The sequence below is a fragment of the Anas acuta genome, chromosome 2, assembly GCF_963932015.1.
Source record: "Anas acuta chromosome 2, bAnaAcu1.1, whole genome shotgun sequence".
Taxonomy (NCBI): domain Eukaryota; kingdom Metazoa; phylum Chordata; class Aves; order Anseriformes; family Anatidae; genus Anas; species Anas acuta.
Genome location: NC_088980.1, coordinates 116,094,501 through 116,120,012, shown reverse-complemented (window position 1 = coordinate 116,120,012; position 25,512 = coordinate 116,094,501). Strand labels below are relative to the sequence as shown.

Genomic DNA, 25,512 nt, shown 5'->3' with positions numbered 1-25,512 from the left:
TAACGCAGAGAACACAACTTCAATTCCAGTTTGAAATAAAGCCTACGGAAAAACAAGCAGTTCCAAGAAAAGTTAGTCTATCTTGCTGTGTAGTAATTTCCAATGACAAAAACAAACCCAGGTGATCAGGCCATTCAGTACTGCCAAAAATCACTGACTATCAGGACTTTGCTTTCATTGAACTGAGTAAAATGATTTTAGCACTGGTGAAAGCAAATAAAAAAGGACAGCCATGCAGGACTTATATATCTAAGAGAGAGTGTATGTTGCTGTTTTGAGAACTACAAAAGGATAATTGAATTTTTCAATTTGGCCTGGTCTGTTTTTCTAATATCATCTAATTTTTAGTTTTGTTTTCTAATATTTAATTATTTTAAACAGAAGAAACACATGTGCCTAGAGATTTATCCCTTCTGCTTTAGGATGGAAAGACTTCAGAAGAATAGTCAGTGTATAATAACAGAAGGTAGTGCTAGTAGTAAAACAGGAGATGCCTATGAGTCTAATGGGAATTTTAGCAGCACAGTAATGGCAATTTACAAATGCTACTGCAGAACCACAGACTTACAAATTAATTGAATGTTTGAACCTTAAAATGAAGCCCTTTAAAATCTGAAAATGAAAAATACGGGATACAGAGAAATCAAGCACACAATACAAGTTTCCTAACAGAGGTAGGAACCAAGTAACCAACATCTTCAATTCACCCATGTGGATCTGGGGCATTTTATAATATAGAACACAGTTCCTAGAGATATGTGGCTGGAATGGTGTACCCAATCCAGATAAAATTCAGGAGAGGGCAGTAGTACCTCATAACATCATCTGGTATGTAATTTAAATTTAATAATGTATTTCAGGAGATATTTCAGGGAAAAGATGCTTAACTATCTGAATTTGCAATTAAAGCTTCAAAAATGAGCCATGCACTTCAGAGCCATACACTTCCTGAATTCAGTCTGCCATCCTGAACCAGTGGAAGATACCTTGGTTCCACCAGGAGAGCATGAAAGAGGAAAGACTGAAATGTGTGTGGTCTTGATTTTATTCCATTTCAAACAGTTCACCTGGGATGCAGGACCAACCTCAGAGGATAACTGGAGGAGATACCAGAAGAGGACTGCATTTCAGTCTCAGAAACCATGACTGCAGCTGTAGGAACCACTACTGAAGGATTTTTCATGGGATTAAAAGACTTCAGAAAAGGATGGGCAGAACTATTCAGAGAAATCTCAGGTAACACCCTAAAGGAACAACATATGCACAGTGGGAATCACTTGAAAGGGGTTCCCTCCAAGCAAGACGAGGCAAAAGAAGAAAGAATCTATCAGGGAGAAAAAAAAAAAAAAAAAAAAAAGCCCCAAACAGAAAGGGGGAAAAAAAAAGACCTAGGGGAAAAACAATGACATGGGAAGTTCTGAGGACAAAAAAATTATCTAAATATGTAAAATACTATTAGTTGCTTCCCCTCTCCACTTCCCCTTCTCATTGAGATACATATCCCGTAGTGAATACAACAGTAATGGCTAATAAATGTTATTATAAGCTCCACAAGGGATAGTGTGCTTGCAGTAAATGCTGGCTGTAACTTGCTCCTTCTAAGAATGGGAACAGATAGAGATAATTTTCAAAGGCATAAATGGCTGTCATATTGCCACAGTAGTATTACAACTAAAATAAATGGATAAATAAAAATTACCAAACCTGCCTATACACCTGCCTGCGTAATGACACTAGCAGATAATGAAGGTAAGAATAATGAAGGGATGAATCAGGCTTTGTATTTGATGAGAGACATTTAACTAGAAAGTTTTCTTGAGAAACTAACTGTTTAACTAATTGTCAAATAAGTAGTGACATATTTCTTAAACAAAATTGCCTAGCAGTTTGGCATATTTAACTGCTACTGCTCTTATGTGGGTGAGAGAGCTGAAAGCCACATGCTGTGAAAGGACTTTAATATTTCATGATACTAGCCTTACTCAAAACTAGGTGTCTTTGGCTTCCTCTTGGTATCAATGATTTTTTAGTGCCTGTTTTATGACACCTTAAAGATCTGAACATCTCCATGATATGGTGACTGTTTTATTTTTATATTTATTTATTTATTTGAATCAGGAATGGGAAGACTAGAGCCTTGCAAAACCAATAACAATTAAAAACCAAATAAAAAACAACAGCAAAACAAAAACAAAAAACAACAACACCAACAAAAACACAACATGTGGCCATTATACCTCCATTCCTAACAGTTCAGTCCACGAGCTGCTGCTGAGCACCATCATTTTGGAACATGCCTGAACATACACCAACAATAGGCAGCAAGCAGATAATCCTGTAGCAGTTACTGGATCTAGACCTTTCCATGGAAATGGTCTTACCGAACTCTTTCAGACAAGTGTCCAAACACAGGGATGGCCATCTATGTCTTTCTAAGGAGCAGCTATTTTGGGAACTAGCTGCCTGGCATAGGAGAAAAACTCGATGGTCACCTTGGACAGAAGCAAGTCTGTCCTTGAGACATGCTGACAACCTGTGTAGCAGGCTGTGCACATTTCATCCAAGAATTAGAAGCCAGTGAAGTGTTGCACCCTTGCCAGTAATTATGCAGAGTGCCTTGTTCTTCATTTGCATTCACACATTTGAAAGAAAGTTAAGAAATGGCCAAGAGTCTAATTTAGAAGAGTATGCATATAACCTCTGTCTCCCTTTAGCTAGACAAGATCAGAAGAGAGATTTAAAAATTAGTTTAAATACAAAGAAAAAAGGAATTTAACACAGTGTTAGTTTAGCATTTGGCTACTGGCAGACAATCCAGCTGAAACAAAAGGCATTTCTGAGGTCATTAATGAGTTCATGGATTTTTTCTGCCACTTTTATTGCTGGAGATTCCCTGCTCCTCCCCCATCCACACAAGAATTCTTTCTTCCTGTAAAAATCACTAGCCAATACCAATGCCTTCTTTTATGCATGTCGAAACTGTCCTTTCCTTTAATACCTTCGCAAATCATGGGGTTAGAAGAGAATGACTACTGCTAAGAATGGTTAAGACTCACCCAATTATGCTTTGTGGTAGTTTTACAATGCACTGATGGGATCTCATCTAGACAGTTTGCAATTACAGCATCCTGCCATCCAAAAAAAAAAAAAAAAAAAAAAAAAGATGTATTGTAAAGGATGATATTCCAGAGCAGATTTACCAAGATCTAATGGCCTACAGTGCAAAAAGATGTATTGTAAAGGATGATATTCCAGAGCAGATTTACCAAGATCTAATGGCCTACAGTGCAGACAGTGCTGTTTCCTAAACATTTTACTGCTGGATCTTCATTTTTACTAACAGGAATTATAAAATTAAGTGAGACCAATAAAAAACTTAGGACAGAGAATAAAGGAGGAATGAAATAGTCTATTCTATTGTGCTTTTCTGTGCTACTAAATACCTATGTTGTGGGCATTCTTAATGTATAGGTTCTCAACATCTAGTAAATATCTCTTCTGTCCTAACACATGCTTGCTAAAATAGTCCTTTAAGATGCTTCTCAGGAGCAATGGCACAAATCACCTGGGAGCACACTGTACTTTGCTTTCCACTGTGGTTTGCACTTGGCTGCTGCAGATTTGAGTGCCCTCAGGACTCTCTTTGGCAGTATTATACTGCACAGCTAATATGGGTGCTCTGCAAACACATAAATATTCCAAGATTATAAAATCTCCATTCCTTAAGACAAAACCAGGTTACAAGTTGCTTTTTTTTTTTTTTTTTTTTTTTTTTTTTTCTGATGAAATTTATGAAAAGCAATTGTTTAGAAGGACAGAGCATTTGTGTTTTCTGATCCACCCCAGGCAGGGGTTCTACAGTACATACTCACAGAAATTTACCCATGAGCCTGCCTCCTCCCCCCCCAAAGATGAGATGAGAGGAGTATTAAGTACATGCTTGGAGTACATCTCTGCTTACATCACAGTCCTTTTGTACTAGATATGCTCAGAGACTGTCAAAGTTCAGCATGGACTAAGAGCATTATATATTTTATTTCACTGTACATTTCTTTATGGTGCCTCTTATGTGGGGATTATATGTGTATTATAATGACCATCTAATTTCAGACCCTTAGTTGTTTCTCTAGGATCCCTCCATAGAGAACAAACACAGAGAGAGACACGGCTCATTTTTTGATTCATTTTCTGACTCACACAGGGAGATCAGTCTCTTAATTTAGGTCTTTAGATGCAGGCAGCTTCAATACTGAAGGACTTTAAAAGAAACATCCTCTTACTCACATTGTAGGTAGGTGTGAGTCTTTGAAAAGGTAATATATATATATATATTGCTTAAAATACCAAGTTTTCCACATAATTGGGTACAGTTAAGAGGATTTCTTCAGTAGAGGTCCATGATTGTGGTAGATGATTCAGAATTGTTATGTAGTTGAAATATGATGAAAATTTTGCATGACTCCATCTCCAGCATGCCAGTGAAGCCTGCAGCTGTTAATAACTCACTTTAAGTGTAAAAACTTGTAGAACTATACTTATACATGAATGTGCAAGTTTTCTTAAGCCTGCCAAAATAATGGAATATCCTTAACTCCTTTATGTTAAAAGAGCATTTACAAAGCATAACTCATAATGGCCAGACTCCTCTACTGCAGTGCTACCCCACCTAACCAGTAAATATGCCCACAGCTTTCTCATAGCATAGTAACTACATAGTTTAACATTGCTGAGTGAAGAAAAACCCTACAGGAGCTCCCACTGGAGACATTACACAGGCTGGCCACAAGTGACATGAGACGCTGATGAGATGCTTTGCCTTCTGTGCACTACAGATAAACTCTTGATTCATCACTTGTGCTTAGAACAGCTACTCCAGAGACAGGCACTGGTAACTCCTCTCCCAGCAAAGTAATGAATTTATGGCTTATCTAATTTATTCCAGGCAAATCATCACTGCTGCATTCCTCATGAGCCACAGGTGATATATGTATTCGTTGTGAACACTGCAAGTTCAGTGGAAGTCCTTCTGTCAGACATGTATAATGTCACTTTGTGGTTTATACACAATTCCATTAGGAAAGAGGAAGAATGAAACGATTGTGCTTTGGACTTTCATAGTTCTTTCTGTCCCTGAAGTTCTCAAAAGGTCACAAAATAGCAGCAATTTTAATGCTTCATCTGGATTAAGTTCTAGGATTATTTCTTACGTGGAGCCATCAGTCACAACCCTGACAGGCAAAAATTTAATAGACAGAACATTTTCCTATGTTACGTGTATCCCTAAAACATACATACTTGTACCAATCACCTCTAAGATTACTAAATGAGTTTTGGGGAAAGGAGAAAACAGAAATGAGTACATGAGGTGATCAGAGCTTCCTGAAGAAACTAACGAAGAAGCAAACTTTGTATTTTGCAGTTGAAATGCAATTAGGTTTAAGGGAGGTACTTGTGAACACAAAGCCAGATACAAACAAGAACAACTTATCACAGTAAGAAAGAAATACTGAAAATAAGTTTGTTAACAGATACCAGCCATTTTGGGTGCTAATTTTGAAAACAGTTTTGTGAATTGGTGACTATTGCCCCTTGAATCTATTAGCAGAAAGTTAGGCATCTCACTGCAGGCTGACTCAGAGTTGTGGCAAGGGCACAGACAAAATGAGTGAGGAAGAAAAGGGAAGAGGGAAAGACTTTTTTTTTCCCTCTTCTCTCTCTCTCTCTCTCTCTCTCTTTTTTAATATATATATATATATATTTTTTTTTTTTTTTTGATGTGGCATGGCCCAGTGTCAAGGAATGAGGTGATGTGGAAAAAACTCAAAGAACAGCACCAGTACAGAGCTGGTTTTGGAGAACAACTCATACCCGTGGGTCACTGGGAAAGTGAAGAGGCCCAACAGGGTAAGATGAACAGCAACATTATCAAGACCACAGTAGTAGCCCTGTCCCCATTTAGTAAGGGAACAGGAGGAACCCATTTGTCTGTGCTCAGAACCCTCACAGATACACTACTGAAGGCTTTGCATTGGGCTCCCCTCCTCTCTGTGCCTCTTGTCTCCAAGTACAGAAAGTACTAAGTCACCCATGGTAATGAGGCAAGACAGTCTGCACCAGCCACTCCAGCAAGCTGATTCATATGGTCAGCAGCTTGGATGAAGGAAATTAATCTCTAATTTTACTTGCCAATTCTTGTTCAAATCTGGAATTAATTCCCTCCTGTTTTCACCCTCACAGTCAAAACATGTGGGTTCTCTAAAACATGGTCAAAATGGGATGGATAATAAAGATCAAGGCACAGTTAATAAAAACAAAAAAGTCCCAATTAAAATGCCATGGTTATCAGAAACTAACAAAGCCATGTAAGTTTGTGTGACAGATTAAAGATTCACCAAGACAGCTGCAATCAAGTGTTGAAGACAAAAATAAGCACCCACCCTTGTTACTAATAAAGAAACCACTGTCAAGGTTGATCAATAGTAGTGATAAATTGGCCTCTGTATCGTTCTATGTCGATGCTACTACTCTGACTTTCTGGCAACAATTTCATGGGGCTGGTTCTTCCCAGTGTAACTTCACAGACTTGTAAGCAAGCACAGAGACATTACAGCCCAGACAGCTTGTGGTTGGAAAGAGACTGCATCCAGTTTGCACAGCGTGTTTGTCTCTAGATGTTTCACTAAAATGGTCTGCTAGTTAAAGGCAAATTTCAGATCACAGACCATTTAACCTCGGTCATCTTTAGCCCTGCCTCATTCCTGTACAGTCACACTCATTTCAGGAATAGGTAGCCCAGTGTGTTCCATCAGTACTTATTTCTGAGCTCTGTCCTCCTCCCGTGCAGACTCGTAATAGAGCCTATGTCAGCCACTTCAATCAGTAATCAGAAATCTTCACTCAGTACTCACTGATATCTGTACAGAACAATGTCATAGTAAAGCAGCTTAAACAACCTGAAATTCACAACAGACTCAAACTAAGATTATACTTGTTTTATGAAGGAGACCATTAGACAAAAGACTCTTGTGTTTCACTGATTGGTAGGTTTACTATTTGTATGTAGGAAGTTTAAACCTGAAAATGACAGGTAATCTCAAAATATTACATATTGTTTCTTATTTGAGTTCATTAAACAATGTCAGTGTGCCTACTTTCTCATAACTTAAAGCACAGAAGTTTCAAACCAAATAATCTAAACAGTTTATTTTGTTGACATGCAATTCTCAAAATCGTTATTTCCAAGTACATGGAAATTCATATACACAGTCATTTTATGAAGAGGAAAATAAATAATTATTTTAAGCCAGACAAGCATTCTTAAGTACACTTCATATTTGAAACAACATCTATTTTCTTCCTTAATTTTCCTCCATAAAGAAGAGGGCTGACACCAGAGGCTAGACACCAACATCTTTTTATCCAGAAGAATTAGGGACCATATCCTGGTACTTGTTGACCAGTTTCCACCCTGCACCAGGGAAACCTGGTTTCCCTTGGCACCATCTCCATGAGGAGATTCACTATCTATTCCCCACAGCGAGTGATCTAACTCCTGGGCATTACCTCTGGAGATCAGTCAAATATGCAAGCTTGGACTGAAACCCTGGCTCCAGGGAGTGCTGTAATGACGAGGTGGGTGAGCCTCTCTCCCTAGTTTAATTCTGCAGGATACAACACAGATCTTAGAGGCAGCAGAAGTTGTAGTCTTGAATCTCCTGTGGCAGAAGAAGAAAATAAATCATGGACTTCTTGATCTCAGGGAATCACTGACTCAGTTTTCCCAGATATCCCAATGCCATTTTAAGATCTCTCAGCATACCTGTGCCTTATGCAGCCCAACCTGGCAGGTATGAGCCTTCCCAGAAAAATGGCCATTTGTGGGTTCCCACCACACCAAGATAAGAAGTAGCAAGGTTGGTTTAACCTTGCCAACACTGTGACACATCTGCACCCGCAGAGGAACAAGACTACAGGGCTCAGCTGCCTCCACTGGGAGATGACAAATGAGCAGAGGCTATCATGGACCTGGACTTGGGTTGAATTTCAGTACTTCAGTTTCCTTCCTAACCTGCCCTCACAAACTACAGTGAAGATAATAGCTACTTAAATGGTTGCTTAGATGTTTGTTCTGAGTAGCCAAATGTGGAGTCTCGATGCCCATTAGGATACCTGGGATAAAAATGTGGCAAAGAGAATGGGTTATATTGTGAAACAACGTGATTGTAAACCCAAAGGAATTTGAGTTGGGTACCAAATCCTTTCAACCAATTACTTAAAGGAATTACTTCATCTAAAGAAATTAAGATACAAACAAGCTGTTCAACAAGCCATTCTTCCAGGCAGCAAGACAAGTGGTGGCCTAGTTTTGTAGGGGTTTCAGTGGTATTTCCCTATCCTCTCCCAGGACAGCACTTCCAGTTCCTGCCTGTATCCAACCAATGGCAGTGGTCAACGTGAATGTGGTGGCTTACCACCTGCATTCCTTGCTGGCCAACCTTTTGCCCTCTCCTGAAATGGACACAGAACTGGGATGTGACCTTCTGCATTTCCCCCAGCAAGGTCAAAATTTCCCTTCTGACTAGCTAGCCCACCTTCATACTGCTGCTTTCCTTTTGTGACCATGTTGAAGTTGTCTAAAATTGGCCTTGGTCTCAAACATTATCACAGGAGGACTGACAAGGAGATGACCTGGCAGTGTGACTGGACAGGTCTTGCCTGGGAATCAACAGCATTTACATCCACAGACATGTAAAAATTAAGACAAATAAATAAATGTACTCCCCCCCCCCCCACCTCTAAAAATAAAAAATAAAAATAAAAAATAAAAATCCCTTTTGAAAAGAGAGGCCTGTAATGTAATGTTGAGCCTCTGCATACATGGCAATATTTCTCACATTAGTGGCTGTGGTAAGATCCATAGGGATTTTTTGCTGGTAAACCAGATCCATTTCCATCTTGTCTGCAGATAAACACACTTATCTTCCAGAATAAACAAGACATCTTGCTCTTTTAGAAAGTCTTTTAGAAATAGTAAGAAAAATTTCAAATGAAACTAGGTTCAGAAGAATATTAATGTAAGGCATGAAGAATTCAATTTCCCCCAAATTGCTTTGGAAAAGACAGTAAGATCTCTAGAGGTCTCAAAGTGTTTTCCCCTCAGTCACAATTAGCATTTTATTCAAATTAGATGACTTTATTGGTAAATAAAAAATAAATATGAATGTACATTGCATTCTAGGTCGGCAAATATCTCAAATCTGTGTTTGCCTACATTCATATACTTTTAAATAACTTTATGTGTTCAATTTTACAAAAAAATATTATACTTGAGAATTGATTACATTCATGAATTACCACGGAATAAATAGGGTGTGAATTTACAAAGGGAATTATCTGCTGCATGCTCCTTCATACTAACCGGAATGTAACATCCTATTTTCACAGGAGGAGACTAGCTCTTGTTTATCACAGGTAAGAGAAAATACTTTGGTTTATTCTGTGGAAGTTTTTTGGTCTAGCAGTCCTCTTGGTATGCATGCCATTATTGTTACAAATGATCAGTGCACCATCCAAACACTAACTAGTTCAACCACAGTCCCTCTCTGAAGCAGAGGAATGAATAGAAAGGACAGTCCTGTGGTTAAGGGCAGGTGCATGGGCCAGAACCACAGTGTTTGATTTTGTAGCTTTGAGGAAGTCCTTTGACCTTCATGCTTCATTTTTTCAACGTCTGCAAAACAAGGAAAGATAATAATTGCCTACCCCATGTGAATATTGTAATTCCTAATTTCTGGTTAACATTAAAAACCCTTGCCATTTACAGAGTGAGAAGGGACAGACAGAAAGCTCAGAGTCAGTCAGGATTGCAACTGAACTTCCCTGCCCTTTCTAAATTTCACTGCTCAAACCTCATGTCACTTCTTCCATTACTTGTGCTCAGTGTCCAACCTTATTCTTAGCCTTTTGCATTCTCTAATCCTTGCTAAGAATGCACTAAGAATGGTATCAGGAGCAACCGTGATCAATGTGGAAGAAAGAAAACATTATGTGCAGGGCAAACCTGAACAACTCTTCCTGTCTGATTTTTCTATCAGATATCACCAGAGGGTTGTGCTGCTCTTCAGAGGGACCTCGACAGTCTTGAGAAGGGGGTAAACTAGAACCTCATGGAATTCAACAGCAGGAAATACAAAGTGTACCTCTTGGGGAAAGAAACATGATGCCATGCACCAGTTCAAGCTGGGAGCTGGCCAGCTGGGAAGCAGCTTCAGAAAAGACCCTGGGGGTCCTGGTGATGGATGTGCCTTCATGGCAAAGAAGATCAACAGCATCCTGGGTAGCATGAGGCAGAGCATTGCTAGTGGACTGGGAGAGGTGATTCTTCTGCTTTGTTCAGCCCTGGTGAGACATCTGGAGTGCCGTGTCCAGCTCTGTGCTACCCAGCTTAAAAGAGACATACTGGAATGAGTCCAGTAAAGGGCAACAAAGTTATTTAAGGAATTGAAACATCTGACCTATAAGGAGTGGCTGAGAGAGCTGGACTAGGCAGTCTGGAGAAGAGAAGGTTCAGGGGCATCTTATCACTGTGTGATAAGGTAACTTATCACTTATTACCTGCTAGGAGAAGTAAAGAAGACATATCCAGGCTCCTCTATGTTGTGCATAGTGACAGGACACAAGGCAGCAGGCAGTAACCAAAACACAGGAAAATCCATTTAAATATAAGAAAACACTTTTCCTCTGAGGCTACTGAAAGAGGTTTTCTGAGAGGCTATGGAGTCTGCATTCTTTGAGGCACTCAAAACCCAACTGGACGTGGTCCTGGGCAACCTGCTGTTGCTGATCCTGCTTTGAATTATGGGAGCTGGACTAGATGATCTTCAGAAGCACCTTCCAACCTCAACTATTATGTAATTTTGTGAAGCATATGTAAGTGTTACATTTGTTTGGTGGGCTAAAGGCATCAGTTTTCTTGAAGATTTTCAAACTCTTTATTTTTGGGAATGACGTGAGGAATATGACCCCAAACTGGGAAAATGGGGGCAAGGGACATACCTATTAGATAACCTCAAAATACCAGCACTTGGAAGCTGGCATACACAGACTGAACTTTTGATAGCTAGGTTGTATAAGAAGATGAAAGGGGTAGGGGAGCATATTGATGTAGATCACAGCACTGCACAAGGAAAATAAAGGAATTTGAACTGAACTGTGGAGTTTTTTGCTCATCTTGGCTTAAGTTTATTACACCACAAGGACACTTGAAGGAAACAGAGGTCATTACACTGTCATTTAACAGAGGCTTGTTTGACTTTCCTTTCACTTTTTTACTTCAGCAAATGTACAGTTACTTGTGGTTCAAGCCTAGCTCTAGCAGGGCTTCATTAAAGCCCTTTCTGTGTTACTGTGTCTCCCCATCCCCATGTGCAGAAAGGGAAATCTTCCCTGACAGAGACGCTCAAAGACTAAGAGAAGGAGATGCCACTGCAAGAGAGCTTGCTTTGAGAGAGATCCTCAGGGACAAAAGCAATGGGACATATTGCAGAGCATTCCCACCAGCGTCCTGACCCAGACAGCAACTTCACTGCAAAAGAGACAAACAGATGGGATTTTAACTCATGACCATGTAAAGACATTCAGATTCAAAATGCAAGTATGCATATTCTTGATAGTCCTTCAGAGCTTCTGGGAAGCACTGGACAAAACCGCATGTAGGAGTAAGCATTAAGACCACAACACAGATCCATCTGAGTGGCAAGGATGAAACATAAAGGATTGCCTTCAGACACATTTTGACTGGCAGTCTGTAATGTTTTTTTAGCCAAGACAGTTACACAGAAGCACAAGGTCTGTTCTTGTTTCCTTGCATTTCCCTTAGCAGTAGTTATGCTACAGCTAATCAGGCTGTAGATCAGTGCCAGGATTTACCCTGAAGTTGCAAAGGTAGCTAAAAACAGGTATTGAAAAGCCTGGATGACCCTGTTCAGGCAGAGTGGTAGCTGACCGCTGCTGTTAAACAAACATGCATACTCATATACACAAACCACAAAAGGGTGCTCAAGGAAAACCAGCAAATGCTTCATGATCAAAGCAAACTAGAGAAGGTAAAAGTGGTAATTGTAGACTAGGGATTTTGGAAGCATATACTACTGTGGTAATATATCTATGTTATATTTCACAAAACTTTGTTTAGACTTTAGAAGGAGCCAAGAACCACAAAGAAGCAGCAGTCTTTATGATGCCAGAGGTCCCACATCCCCACCAACCAACAGTAAGGGGTTTACCCAGCAGAAGATCAGTAGGACAAGAAGCATGCCTTCCCTGTTTCAGTCACCTCTCAACAAGATGTTTCCTGCTATTTGCCCCTTCGCACTCCTGCTCCTGTCAAGTTGTAACATCATCCATCTTCTGCAGAACTACTTTTCCCTCACTGAAATTCTGGCAGACAGTTTAACTTAGAGCTCTTGCACTGACTTAAAGAAGACTACCAGGTTTTACAGGGGTAAATATCTTATCCTGCATATAAAATTTCTGGTTCAGTATTGGGAATAAACAGAATCCTTCCAGGGGAGGTTCTCCATTAGGATCAACTTCAGTTTAAATCTTTTTATTGAAGCGGTATTACTTCAGATCATCCATGCAGTGCCTCTGCAATGGCATCCTAAGTTGTGAACTTGAAAATAAAATTCATTTCTAATTTAAAACAGTCTTCCATTTTCTGGAGGTTCAAAGGAAGTTAGTTCAGAATTGGGCATCATCAGCTTCACTAGTATCCATTTTAAAATGAGTGTCTACCATTCATCCCCAAATCAACTTTTCACAGCTTTATTTGGGTACACCCTCCACATATGAAAGCAATGAAATTTTACTGAAAAACATGTTCTTAAGCTAACAGCAGAGAGACAGAGCTTGTCAGCAGTTTGAGGAGAAGGCAATGGCATGCAGGAAAAGAGCCAGACCAGAGACACAAAGCATGGTACCAAATCCACCTTTTGCAGCTATGGCAAATGTCCTTTTTATCACAGTACACCATTCCTTAGTGAAGGGCAATACCCTCCACTGAGCTGTCTCTGTCACAGAGAAAATGTGCAGAATTGTATCTCCAGTCAGCCATCCCTGTCAATGTAGCCTCAAGCTGTTTTAAAAATACAACTGCCCCCCCTTCTGGCCAACAAGGACTCCCGAAAGTGTTTTGCAAGACATTTCAGGCTAATTTTCAAATGTAATTTAGTCTATAGAAGTTAATTAGGCTTGTTTTAGGATATAAACTTTCAGCCAAAGCTCAAAACTTCCAGTAAGTTTCAGAATATTTTTACATTTATTTAGAAAGAAAAAGGAAAAATAAAAAGATTTTTCTTTGCTCAATGAAATGCTAAATTCTGGGCTAAATATGTTTATTCATCAATTACTTGAGGTAACGGGAACAGCTCTGATGGAACGAAGTAATGGTTATTATTTGATATCTCATGACCAGGCTTCCTGTGACCTTCCAGACCTTCAGAGCCTGACTTGGTCAGGAGTGGTGCCAGCTCAAGGCACTGAAAATCACTGACAGTGACATCCATGCAGTGCTGTGCCATCACAGGGGAATGCTGTTGGACTCAGACTGTGCACAGTTGCCTTAGGTAGCCAGTCCCCATTTAGGTGGTCAGTTCACAGATAATGGTGAGGTATGACACCACGCATCAACTTAAGGCTTGGAAGGAAGACTAGTTAATGGAGGGAAATTTTTGAAATATAAACATTCTAATGATGACTGCTTTTTAAGTGACTTAGAAATAAATCTCACAAACACCCATTTATGTGACATCCAGATAACAGCATTCAGTGTGAGGACCCTGTGTGGGAAGCTATGAATGAGGAGTAACACACCACTGCTGTACAAGCCCAGTCTTTCCATTCAGGGAGAGCATTCTTTAGGAATTCTTTCGGGACAGATTCTTTATGAAAGCATACTGTGCCTTTCCTCCTCTCTATCTTGTCAAGGGAAATTTTATTTCAGCATATTTCCTATTTACTTTTCCAGATGCTGAGATACTGAATAGGAATGTATAAAGGTTATTTTCTAAATAATTACTTCAAAGTGACGCAGTAATAGACAGGATAGAAAACTCCTCCATGAGCACTTTCCCAGTTTAGTGAAGCCTCATGAAAATTCAAAGCAGAAATGAAAACCTAAACAACACTGAAAGACACCATTTACACGTTACATATTTCATACCAGTATTTCTTTTTTTTTTTTTTTTAGGGAATACTAGCTAACAAGAGAAGTATCACTCATTTGGGAAAAAAAAATCATAACATAATTCTGTACTACAAAGTTTGATACCAGTGGACAAAGTATTGACAGACTCTGTCCTCACAGTCAACACATTGCTAAGTAGTTGCACTGAATTGCTTAAAAATGGCGAATCTGAGGTTTAAACAGTAAGGATAGGTATTCATGTCAATTAGACACATCTGCAGTGCCATAAAATTGTCTGATCTGTTGTCCTTCATACCAGTATAGTTAATATTAGCCTATCCTGTGAATTTCTCCTCTCTTTGTAATTTCTACAGTTCCTCTACATGAAAAATTAAGTTACAAAAAATTGAAGTGTCAAAATACCTGATTAGTTATCTGTTGTTGCAATTTTTCTCCAGATGCTGAAAGAGAAAGAAAATAATTAGTTTGCACATATTTTAATGAATATGATAATGTACACACATAACAAACACTGTAAAGTCAAGAACAAAAAAAAAATCAAACATTGTAATTAAGAAGTAGTGTTTAACACGAACAAATGATTTTAAACTTATAAACAGAAGTCTAAAGTTAAAGAAAAAAACAACAAGCTCCTCTTAAGGAAACTGCCATAAAAGTAAGATTGAGATAGATATCCAATCTTGTTAATCTCGTACCCCACAAGGAATTGCAACATACAAAACGAAGGCAACAAATTTCAAATACATTCTATGAAGCTCTTAATTAATGTTTTGAGATGTACTACTGCACGTATATGTGCCTGGAAGACTGGTAGCATCCAGCTCAGGATTTGAGCATCAGAGAAGAAAAGCAGCTTCTGCTGTTAACCTGAGATAAAATTACGTGCCTGTGTCATGACTGAGGTTAGGCGCCAGCTGGCTCAAGGGAGAAATTCTATCCTGATAATATCCCCAAAGTGGTGAGTTGAGTTACGGTCTCGCTCCCTCATCCTGGCCTTCTTCTGCAGCGTCCTTCAGTGTACTCCTGAAGACATGATCAAAGCCTAGGAAGAACATTGCTTTCCTAGAGCCATCTGGGACGCTAGTAGTAATGACATCTCAAACCTGCTCTTTCCTTTTAGATCAAACAGGACAGTAATTTTGCCTCATTTACCATTCCCATGCACTATCTGTCAAAAGGGCAGCTGGTATCAATTACCCTCCCTTTGCTACTGGAGACTATCCACATGTATCTGGGAAAATCAGGAATTTCGCACTGACCTATCCAGCTAGGCTACATGTACCCACAGTGTTTTTTAAGTAATAATCATAGGACACTGTTTATAACCTGTCAGTATCACTATTAACTGTCAGGGGAGCCTGTTTCTGCTTAGCACGGATGGTTGCCTCTTTCAGCACTGGAAATGATACTCCATTTCAATGGAGTTTCTTTGCACTGATGTGTGTGGCACAAGATAGAATTTTTAAAAGGAAAAGAAAATATTTAAAATGTTAGAACACAATAATAATTAAAGGAAAATGTTCTTCCCTACTGGCTGCTGAGAATTCTTCAATTTTCAAGGAAAGTGTTATAGACAATTTAGATAAAGAAAATTACTTCAGGCTATATTATAAGATTGTTTCTTATGATAATTATTTCCTGCCTGCTTCTGTTGTGTTTTTGTTTGCTAATAAATAAATAAATAAAAACTTTTTTTTTTCTCAAAAAGAAAAAAAAATCACAAAAAGCCCACATAATTTATAGTGTAGGGGAGAATTTCCAAAATGTATTCCCTTGTTCACTGAGATCATCTTTGGAATTAATGGAATTTTATCATGTAACTAATTTTTAACCAAATAGATTGTTGGTAATAGAAGATTAAAGGAATATGTGTTTTTAGCATTCTGTAATGATATACAAGTTGCTAGGAAAGCACAGCATTTGAAATCTCTGGTTAGATCAACACTATTTTGCTCAAAGGTTTGTGGACTTTGAATACTGATGCTTTCCTGTTTCCCAGTACATTTGTTTTTAGGCTATTTTGATTCACTTTAAAGGAATTTTAATAACTTTCTGTTGACAGCATGGACAGCTGGTCTTGAGAATTAGTGAAAATTCACTTGCTGACTGAGGAAGGAAGTGACATCAATGAGTTTCTAAAGTCAGCCCAGAGGGAAAAGTGCACTCCGTGAGAGTAGCCTTTCATGCCATTGTATTGCCAGTGATGCCTCAAGATGCAAATTGCATTATCAATCAAACTTGTGGTTTCTACCTCAAGCAAATATAAAAATGGACACAAAGACTGGGAAAGACCTGCCTGGCCACTTTTGACATAGCTAAGGAAAAAGTGAAGATGAATCTGTGTATTTTTTTTTCCCCAATTTAAATATGACAGTATCAAGGAGAAGGCAGTTGCTTAAGTGTCTGCACGATATACCAGCAATGATGACATGGGTTAAATAGGACAGAGATTGACTAGGCTGTTAAGGACAGGAGGGAGATCAAATTCAAGGTCAACAGCAAATTGAATACTGCGTTCTCCATTTATTCACTAGATGATCCTTGTCCTCATCATGAAACAACTACATGAATTTGGCATAGTCAGCAGTTACGCTCAGAAGAGGCCAAGTTCCATGATAAAAGAGATGCTGCAAATTAGGGTGGAAATACATTGGCACCATTATTTCAGGAAGTCTGCAAAGTCATGATGTGTCCTGTACTTTTGTTTTAAGGTGAAGAGATACAAAAAAAGTGGAAAAAAACATGAACACATGAAACAACACCTTCATTTTCCTTAGCATGAATAGTCTTTTATTTCCCCCTTCCTCACTGTAATAGATCATCATTAAGTTTAAAATAGACATTCTTTCAAAAACAGCAACTACTAAATAAAAATGTCCCTCCAGAATTCAGCTTAAAAATATTTTTACATATGTATTTTTTTATTTTATTTTATTTTTAAAGGCACAACCTAGTAACACCTACAACACTGAAAGGTGTTCAAGCTTTCATCTGTCAAAGTAGGGCAGTAGAAGGCTTTGTCATTGAAATAACCAACATTTTGTCTGTCCTGCTTTTTATTTTATTTTAAAATGACTTTTAGAATGACTAGTCACTAATCTGTGTTTTACCTAACTTACCCTTAACTTTGAGAGGGATGTTTCTGTTTAGGTGCTTTGTTATCACTTGTGGTTACTGTCATCATTCTCTGGCTCCATTAGAGAGAAAGGTCCGAATCCAAAGGACACAAGGCAATGGGACACCAATTAAACCAGAACTGGCAGAACAGTCCAGGCAGTCCCAGAGGTAACACCTGCATTAGGCTCATGACATTCATATAATTCTTGAGATCTGCCAGATGTTTCATTACCCATAGACCTTCAACACTAAATTCAAAATTTACAACAGCTTTTCCTGAGCCACTGCAGTGAGACAGCAGCTCGTACAAGATGAATGGATGCATGAACATCAAACTAATTGGGGAATTTACTGCCATCTGGAAATTTATAAGGAAGTTGCTCAGCTGGTAGTCAGTGTAGTCCAAGAGACATGTCTTCTGCAATGTGAATGGGTTGTTCTTATCTGTGCTTCTCCTGAAACTTTTTTTTTTCTTCCTACTTGTCATCAGACAAACTTCCTAACTCAGCTCAGGAGTGCTATTTGACCAGCTATCTTGACAACGCAAGCATATCAAACAGTCTCCATTGTAGATAACTACACTCCACTGATGTTTTGAGTCAGAAGACATATATTTACCAGTACAAACTGGAATTCTGAGGACTTGCTGAGGCTCTGCTCTCCTGCCACTCTAACTGAAGCTAAACTGGTACAACTGAGACAAAACATTTGTTGAAACCCAGAACTGGAGAAACAAACCTCCCCAAAATAATTTTTAGTGATACTTTTTTTTTTTTTTGGTCTCTCCAATCACAAAAAGTGTGAAGCACTACCCTTATGTGGTTTTAGATTATTTACATAAATGGCTTTCTTGTGTTGTCCTCAAGCTGTACCATTTTAGAGAAGAAAAAAAAAAAAAAAAAAAACTTAATTAGTACACTGATTCCTGCTTCCAGAGCAAGGTGGATTTTTCAATGTTTTGCTTACTTGTTCTTGCAATATGGAAGATTACCTTACTGAAAGGAACGGAGTACATTTTCCAATGTAACTGACCACTGTAAGACACAAGAGCATGTCATAATTGATGCTGTCACAAGGAACTGCAACACCAACTCCTCAGCCTTACGCTCCCAACCTACTCAGAGAACAGTGCGTAATTATGCACACTGTGCCCTGCTTACCTCCATACAAAGGAATGTGATATTTGTGCAGGTTTACAGATTAATCTGCTGTAATTCCTTTTAATGTTAAACTACTTCCAGCTCAAATATAATTAACATCACCAGGTACAAAAGATTGATTAGAAATATGAGCACACTCCAACAGAACAAATAACAGCTTGATGCTGTTTCTTATGTTCAAATAGTTGGATACATGAGGAATTATGACAGCATGTTTGTTCCCTAAGTATATAGCAAAAGAAAGAAAAGTTTCATTTCAAAAGGCAAACGACTACTACTGCATTTAATTAGAGTGTAAAATTCCTTAAATACACAGATCTGACAATTTATGTGACGTGACTGCTACAAGTCCTAGCAACAAAGGATTTCTTTTTTTTTTCTTCCCCAAAATCAAATCCTAATTTATTCTTTAAACAAGAGGGGGACCCTCAGCCTTGCCTTGAAACAATCATATTCATAATCTGAAACAGCCATATTCACATAGCTATGTGGGGAACAGCACTACAAGGAAATCAGTTTTGAGGAGAGAATTTGATATTCTAATATCAATTTAATTTTGTTTTTCCAGTTCGTGACAGAAACACTAACAGCTTTGGATTTTACTTTATTTTTATAGACCTAAATAAACACATATGCAACCTATTTTGTTATGATCCATGCCCCTTTCATTACTGGTTTCCTATCCTACTGGAGCAGTGAAAGGAAACCAAAGCACTTATTTCTGACAAACTTTTGCAGCAATTTCTAATGGTGCCAGAGCCTGAAGAAGAAACACTCAGATTTAGTTTTCTGACTTTTAACTGAGGAGGTGTGGCACTAACAGATTATCTTCTGACAGAGCCTGCAATTTGGCATACAAAGATTTAAATATTTAGGACAAAAACATGCATTTCCTATAAATTAGCTGCAGAATCTCCAGGACTTGTAAGCCACACAGCTTCTTCAGACACACATAATATTTTCCTCCTAATATGGAATTTGGAAAACTAAAACTTAGAGCATTGCCTTCAAAACCTAGTTTTGATTATTTTTGCGCCTCTGTGATAATTATGCAACTGAATATGATCACGGTGGCCTAAAATGTATTAATCACATCTTCATGGTATTGCATAATCCTCAGCTGTCACAATGCCAACTCATAAGTTGCCCTGGCAGTAGGAAACATAAAAAGAAACTCAAGTTGATACTGATTGAAGCAAATGAAGGAAAGTTGGCCATCTCAAAACACTGAAATTCTCACAGCATTCCAAGGTCTCCCCAGTTAATTTTTCATGATTACTTTTGATACGAAAACAGACCTTTAATTGTCAGTCTCTAATAAGGATGCAGAACTGTTCTCTTGGAGGTTCAAATGACCCTGGGAAACTAAACATTTACGCAAGTTCCAGTAGTCAAAAGTCTTGTGTTGATTAAAATACACTGTTCAGTTTCCACCTAAAAAATTCAAAACAAAGAGAAACCCCAAATGAAAAAAAAAAAGTTCCTGGTCTGATAAAGAAACATTAATTTTAATAGGATTGAGGACCTTCATTCATTAATTCTGTGCATAAGAAAAGATGGAAGGGTGCAATATAAATATATTCTTGAGCCTGATTCTGCATTGGCAAACACTGTATATCTGTACTTATGGCAAGGAAACATCAGAAAATAAGTTAAAAATCTGGCGTTTTACCTCATCAGCACTGACAAATATTTTCAAATGATACCGAATTGCCAGTACGTCCACTAAAATAATTAGTAGGCAGGCCTGTCTAGCAGTTTTCTCCTAATTTGTTGCTTTGTATTTCTGGCAAAATGGAAAGTAAAGGTTTGTCACCTTGTTCCTTTAAGGATGGAAGATTTGAGATAATGGAAACATGCCAGACGATGTATTTGGTTTTAAGATCAACATGATATTGATATCATGCTTTGGACGGTTTCCAGCTCAATGTAGTATATTTATTTTGAATGCCTATTTGGCATTCATCCTGTATCCAGCAACAAGAATAGTTTGTTTCAATTTTGTTTTACAGCTCATTATGCAACTGCTTTGAAATGCTTTCTTTTTTATCTAACTACTTCACAAGGTTTTCCGATTCCTGCTCTCCTAAGGAACCAAATGGAGCAAACTATGGAATCTTACTCATCTGCAATTAGGCAGACAAAATCAGTTACTTATGGCTTAGCAGATGCATTTCCTCAAACTCCATCACAGAGTGTTCCAAATGACAGGTAGAAACTGCCTCAGTTCTCACACTGCATGGGCCATCGCTTTTTCATTTTCATTGCTTTTTCAATCAGATGGACTACCAGCCTCCACTTTCACATTGCTAGGTATGTATAGTGCTTTATATAGTGATCATTTAGAGCATAGATCACCATCTGTTAAAATGTCTCTCTGACTACACTCCACTGTTGAGCTCAATGGCTTATGCGATCATCTTCCACTAAGTGGGTTTCTGGGCTTTGACACAAAACAATCTGTTTCCACCCGTCAGCTGGTCCATTGCAGCTTCCTATGTTAAGGCTCTTTTTTTTGTGTGCGCTAAATGAGAGATAGTTGCCCTTGACTTCTTTCCACTGAAGGGAAACTATCTGGCATTTACTATGCCAGAACCAATCTAAGAGCTGTCATGAAGGAAAAGACCATGAAGAGTAACTAGTGCATGCATGTACATACTCATGGACCCCATGCAGAAATACAGCCATGGACATACTGCTGCATCTTTAACATATCCTGTTATAGTGTTAGGCAGTTGAAGCTTTGCATTGCACTGACAGTAGGGCTAAAACACTGCAGGAGTTTGGATTTGGTTTTGGTTCCTGCCTGTTTTCTGCTCACATTAAGAACATATGGCTGTCCCCACCCAGACAAGGAATGTGACCACAGTTGAAAATTTTAGTCAAATTAACTATTTTGAGGCAAAGCCATATGGACTCATGACGTTCAGTGTGGCATACATTAGAGAAGGTCAGCTGCTGGTCTTTCACTTGTAGTGAAAATGAGTGAAAGTACAGCTGTGAAGCATACCATGCCCATCCAATCTTAATTAGAATGGTCTGGAAATCGTATATGAAGATGAAGGCACCAGTACCAAAGGCAAGCAGCACACAAAGTTCAACATAGTTATGCACACAGAGCCTCTTTTTTTCCTTCTGCTTCCCTTTTTTTTTTTTTTTTTTTTTTGACTCACCTGCTAGGATCATTGCACCACAAACATTAGAGCTACAAAGCTTCTCTGGTCTGAATCAGAAGCAGTGGCATGAAAGACAAGCATGCAGCAAGCCCAAACAGGGGTGGAAAAATCCAACTTCTTGGCATTAATTACAAAGTAGAGTCCCACAGCAAAGTCTCCATGGGAAGCTTTAGTCTACAGTTTCTGTATTTCAGAAATAAAAAAGATGAATTGTCTATACAACATAAGACCAGGAAGTGACCAGTGGTGATGAGAGCAAATATTCTTTCAATTTACTACTCATTCTGAGTTATGCCTACATAAACAAACTGTACTTTGAATCTGCCATGTTTCTTTGTTTAAGGTCTAAATATGCCACTCTAAGGCACGCTCTTAGCACATTGGCCTCAAATAACTTCACTGAAATTATTCAATTTCAAAGCAAAATATTCCCCAATGAGAATGCAACACTTACAGAAAGACAGTGCTCACATTTGTAAGGAAGGTTACATGCATGAGAATTTGCAATTAATCCATGAGTGAAGAAAGAGGGGGGTGGGGATGGAGGAAAAGGTGAAATAGCCCTTCGAAATAGAACCTTAACAACTGGAAAACTAAAAAATTATCTACAGGATAATTTTATAGTGAGAGAAAATTAGGAGGAGAAAAGAGAAAAGAAACAAAGCTCAAATATAACCTTTCCTTATACACAGCTCTGCATTTAGATTGGTCAGATTCAAAACAAAAAACTGCAGCAATCAGTGAGCTGCAGCGAGTACAAATTTATCTACGTTTTGTATAACTAGAATATGACCATTCACGACCAACTCTAGAGCTTGAATTCAGCTATAGTTATAGGAAGCCATTTGTTAAAGGTCACCTATGACTGAGAATATAATACGAATCCAAGATGCACACAGGTTCAGGTTTGTGCTAGTCATAAGAAGTTGGGGAGAGAGGAGGGTGGGAAGCTCAACCACTGCTGCAGATTTGGTTCTCAAACGGATTTGGATAGTTTGACAACACTGCTTAATCAAAGTAGTTGATTTCTGATATGTGAACTATTACGAGAATACAGTTTTAACATTTGCCATTTGTGACTACATTATTGAAAAGTTACCAAATAAAGTTATATTACCAAGTAAGACTACTTATTTTCTTATTGTAATTTGAGTCAACTCTCGGTGACTACAGCACTGTAAAACCTCTTCTTCCCACAGTTTCTCTATCCTTTGAAAAGATCATGCAAACTCAGTTATTATTGCTAGAAAGAAGTAAGATTCTCAGGTTGACATAGGAGTTCAGAGCTAAATTAAACAGCTATACCTGTATTTCTACATAGATAGCTTTATTTGTTGTTTTATTTTTATTATTATTATTATTATTTTATTTTTAAAGATAGTGAACGGATAATATTTTAAGGAGTTCCTTGAAAGAAGAGCCCATATTGATGTACAAGCAAACCTTAACAGGAAAATCTCCTCAGACATATAAAAAACATTTCAGCCATGTTCTCTGAATATGTTCTTCAAACATGACAATTCAAACTGTATCCTCCATATTGGAATGAGAGTGGACTAGGAAAAAAAGTTATATAATAATCTATGCATAGAAGTCAAAAAAAATTCACATGAGAGAGCTATTTATTCAGAATTTTATGAGATGAATAATCCAAAATCAACTCTGATGCCCAGTCTGCAAAGAATATAATACTGCTACATTAAACCATATTTTGGCTTTTGAAAAACAAACAAACAAAAACCTTGTATGCTTAATGTCTTTAAAGACAAACCTGCAGCTCGAGCTTGTAATATGCCCTACCACTAACTTTCTCCAGCCAAGTAGCAACTGAGCGTATATTGCATGTACACTAATTGCAACCACCTCCTTTCCTGCAGGTGAAACACCCTGATGCTCCAAGCCTTACAAACAGCACCATACTCTGCTTTGGCAGGAGGCTTTTGCTTACTTTAGAAATCTCCACTGTTACTCCCTCTAGGTGCCATCCTTGCTGTGCCAACTCTGGTATTGGCAGTGCTCAAAAGTGGGAAGAGGCAGGGGTGATGAATCGAGTTCAGGTGGAGAAATAATTACGAAAACTGATCTCACATATGCCACCGAAAACATGGTTAGATGTTTTCTTTTAATTAAACAGAGACTAAAAATAACAGCAGTAAGGTAGCATCCAGTGCCCAGAAACTGTGAGGTACCCCAACGGCGACAGCCTAAATGATGCAGTGTATCAATTTGATCACTCAGGCAGAGGCTAAGGAGTTGTTCTTAGGTAGAGTGCACCTTTTTCACACACAGAAGGTAAACTCTCAGGTGGGCTTTAAAACCACATCTGCAGGTTTTGCACACACACGTATTTTCTGTCCCCCCAAAATAATACTGCTGCTTACAAAGCTTTTGTGTGCATGCATATGGTCCTAATACCTTGGTCCAATTTGCATCTATAAAATGTGCAGGTGCAGTTTTATGGAGACCTACGAGAAGAACATGACCATACAGCATACTATTTACATAGCAGCCCTCAGAAAACACACTAAGTAATCTTCCCATTTGTCACTGTAGGATGTAACGTGCATAATAAGGGGAGGTAGAATTTTACAACTAAAATCACAATGGCTGACGGACTAATTTAAGAGACAAGTCTACGCAGTCCTGGTTTGCAGACAATGGGTATGCATTATTACTGACAGCAGTGACAGTACCCCAAACTGAGGGCAAGATTAATGCATCTTCTGCAAGGGCAAGAAAGTGTAAAGAACTCTTTCAGAATTCCTAAGTAATTAAATTAAAATATATTTTTATGAATGAAAAAGCTCACCACTTTTACATATTCCACATCTCCCCAGTGAACTGTATTCTTTTCCAGGCATTTAAAAAAAAAATTCCTGTGTGCCTGACATGAATCAGCAATGTGAATTACTGACCAAGTAAGCTTCAGCAAGTGCTAAGTGACATATTCATAATATGGTACCATTATTCACATGTAAATTACTACTTTCTACTGAACTGAGCACTCAGGATGAGACATTTCTCTTTCCTTCTGGCAGGGGAACTCAGTCAATATTGTGTCTGATTATCAACAAAACTTAACATACTATTGGCTTACTGCTAACTGCAGGGGCAAGGTCTTCCTGTATTTCCACAGATTAAGGAAAAAAGGCATATTTCTATTTAGCCTATTATTACTTTTTTTTTTTTTTTTAATAACTGATTTTTTTTTTATATAAAATCTAATTAAATAATGTGAATAGAAATACAATGGCAACATGGAAAAATTCTCTTCAGATTAGAAAGTATATTGGACTAAAGCCACTCCAACTGATATTACTTAAATAGTTTGTGAATAGTAAAATATCCAATTTTATAGGGCTGAATTTCATGCCTTGTAAGGGATTTAAAAAAGAAAATGTGATAACTGAGCATTTCACACACACCCCAATAACTTTTGGGCATCACAAACATATTGACCTTCTGCTATAATTAAAGTGATTTGTATACTTTGGATTGTTTACAGTATAAAGGCTAGGTGCAAGTATTGCAGGTATAATGAGGAACAAATCTTCAGAAAAATTAATTTTGTGTCCTTATGTTGCTGATAGGGAGTGAAAGGAGTGAGCAGCATTTTTAAATAGATAGTTAATTAGGTATATAGGTGGAGACTCTGAAACAGCAGAGCTGCAAACAACTCAGAGTTTCAGATTTCTTCTGTTCATACAAACATATCAGTAATGTCCGTACTTTCAACAGTCCACATTTTTTGCCCCCTTGGTTACAGACAACCATCTCCCAGAATCTCAGAAAAAAATACAGACACCTACAGTTCCTACTACATAGCCTGAAAGTCAAGTCCAATACAGTAAAA

The 25,512-nt window shown here is 38.2% G+C and overlaps 1 protein-coding gene across 9 annotated transcripts in view; it reads right to left on the bottom strand.

The window, feature by feature from the left end:
- Positions 1-25,512, bottom strand: part of CHST9 (carbohydrate sulfotransferase 9) — a 97,121-nt gene that overhangs the window by 2,870 nt on the left and 68,739 nt on the right. For 4 of the 9 annotated variants that reach the window (XM_068671821.1, XM_068671822.1, XM_068671823.1 and 1 more), the window contains one exon: positions 14,609-14,646. The exons of 1 other annotated variant lie outside the window; for it this stretch is intronic. In XM_068671821.1, the coding sequence (XP_068527922.1) occupies positions 14,609-14,646 (38 nt within the window). Of the gene's footprint in view, positions 1-3,056; positions 3,129-14,608; positions 14,647-14,923; positions 15,033-25,512 lie in introns of those variants that run through there. 4 more of the 9 variants (XM_068671819.1, XM_068671818.1, XM_068671820.1 and 1 more) reach the window with 2 other exon arrangements.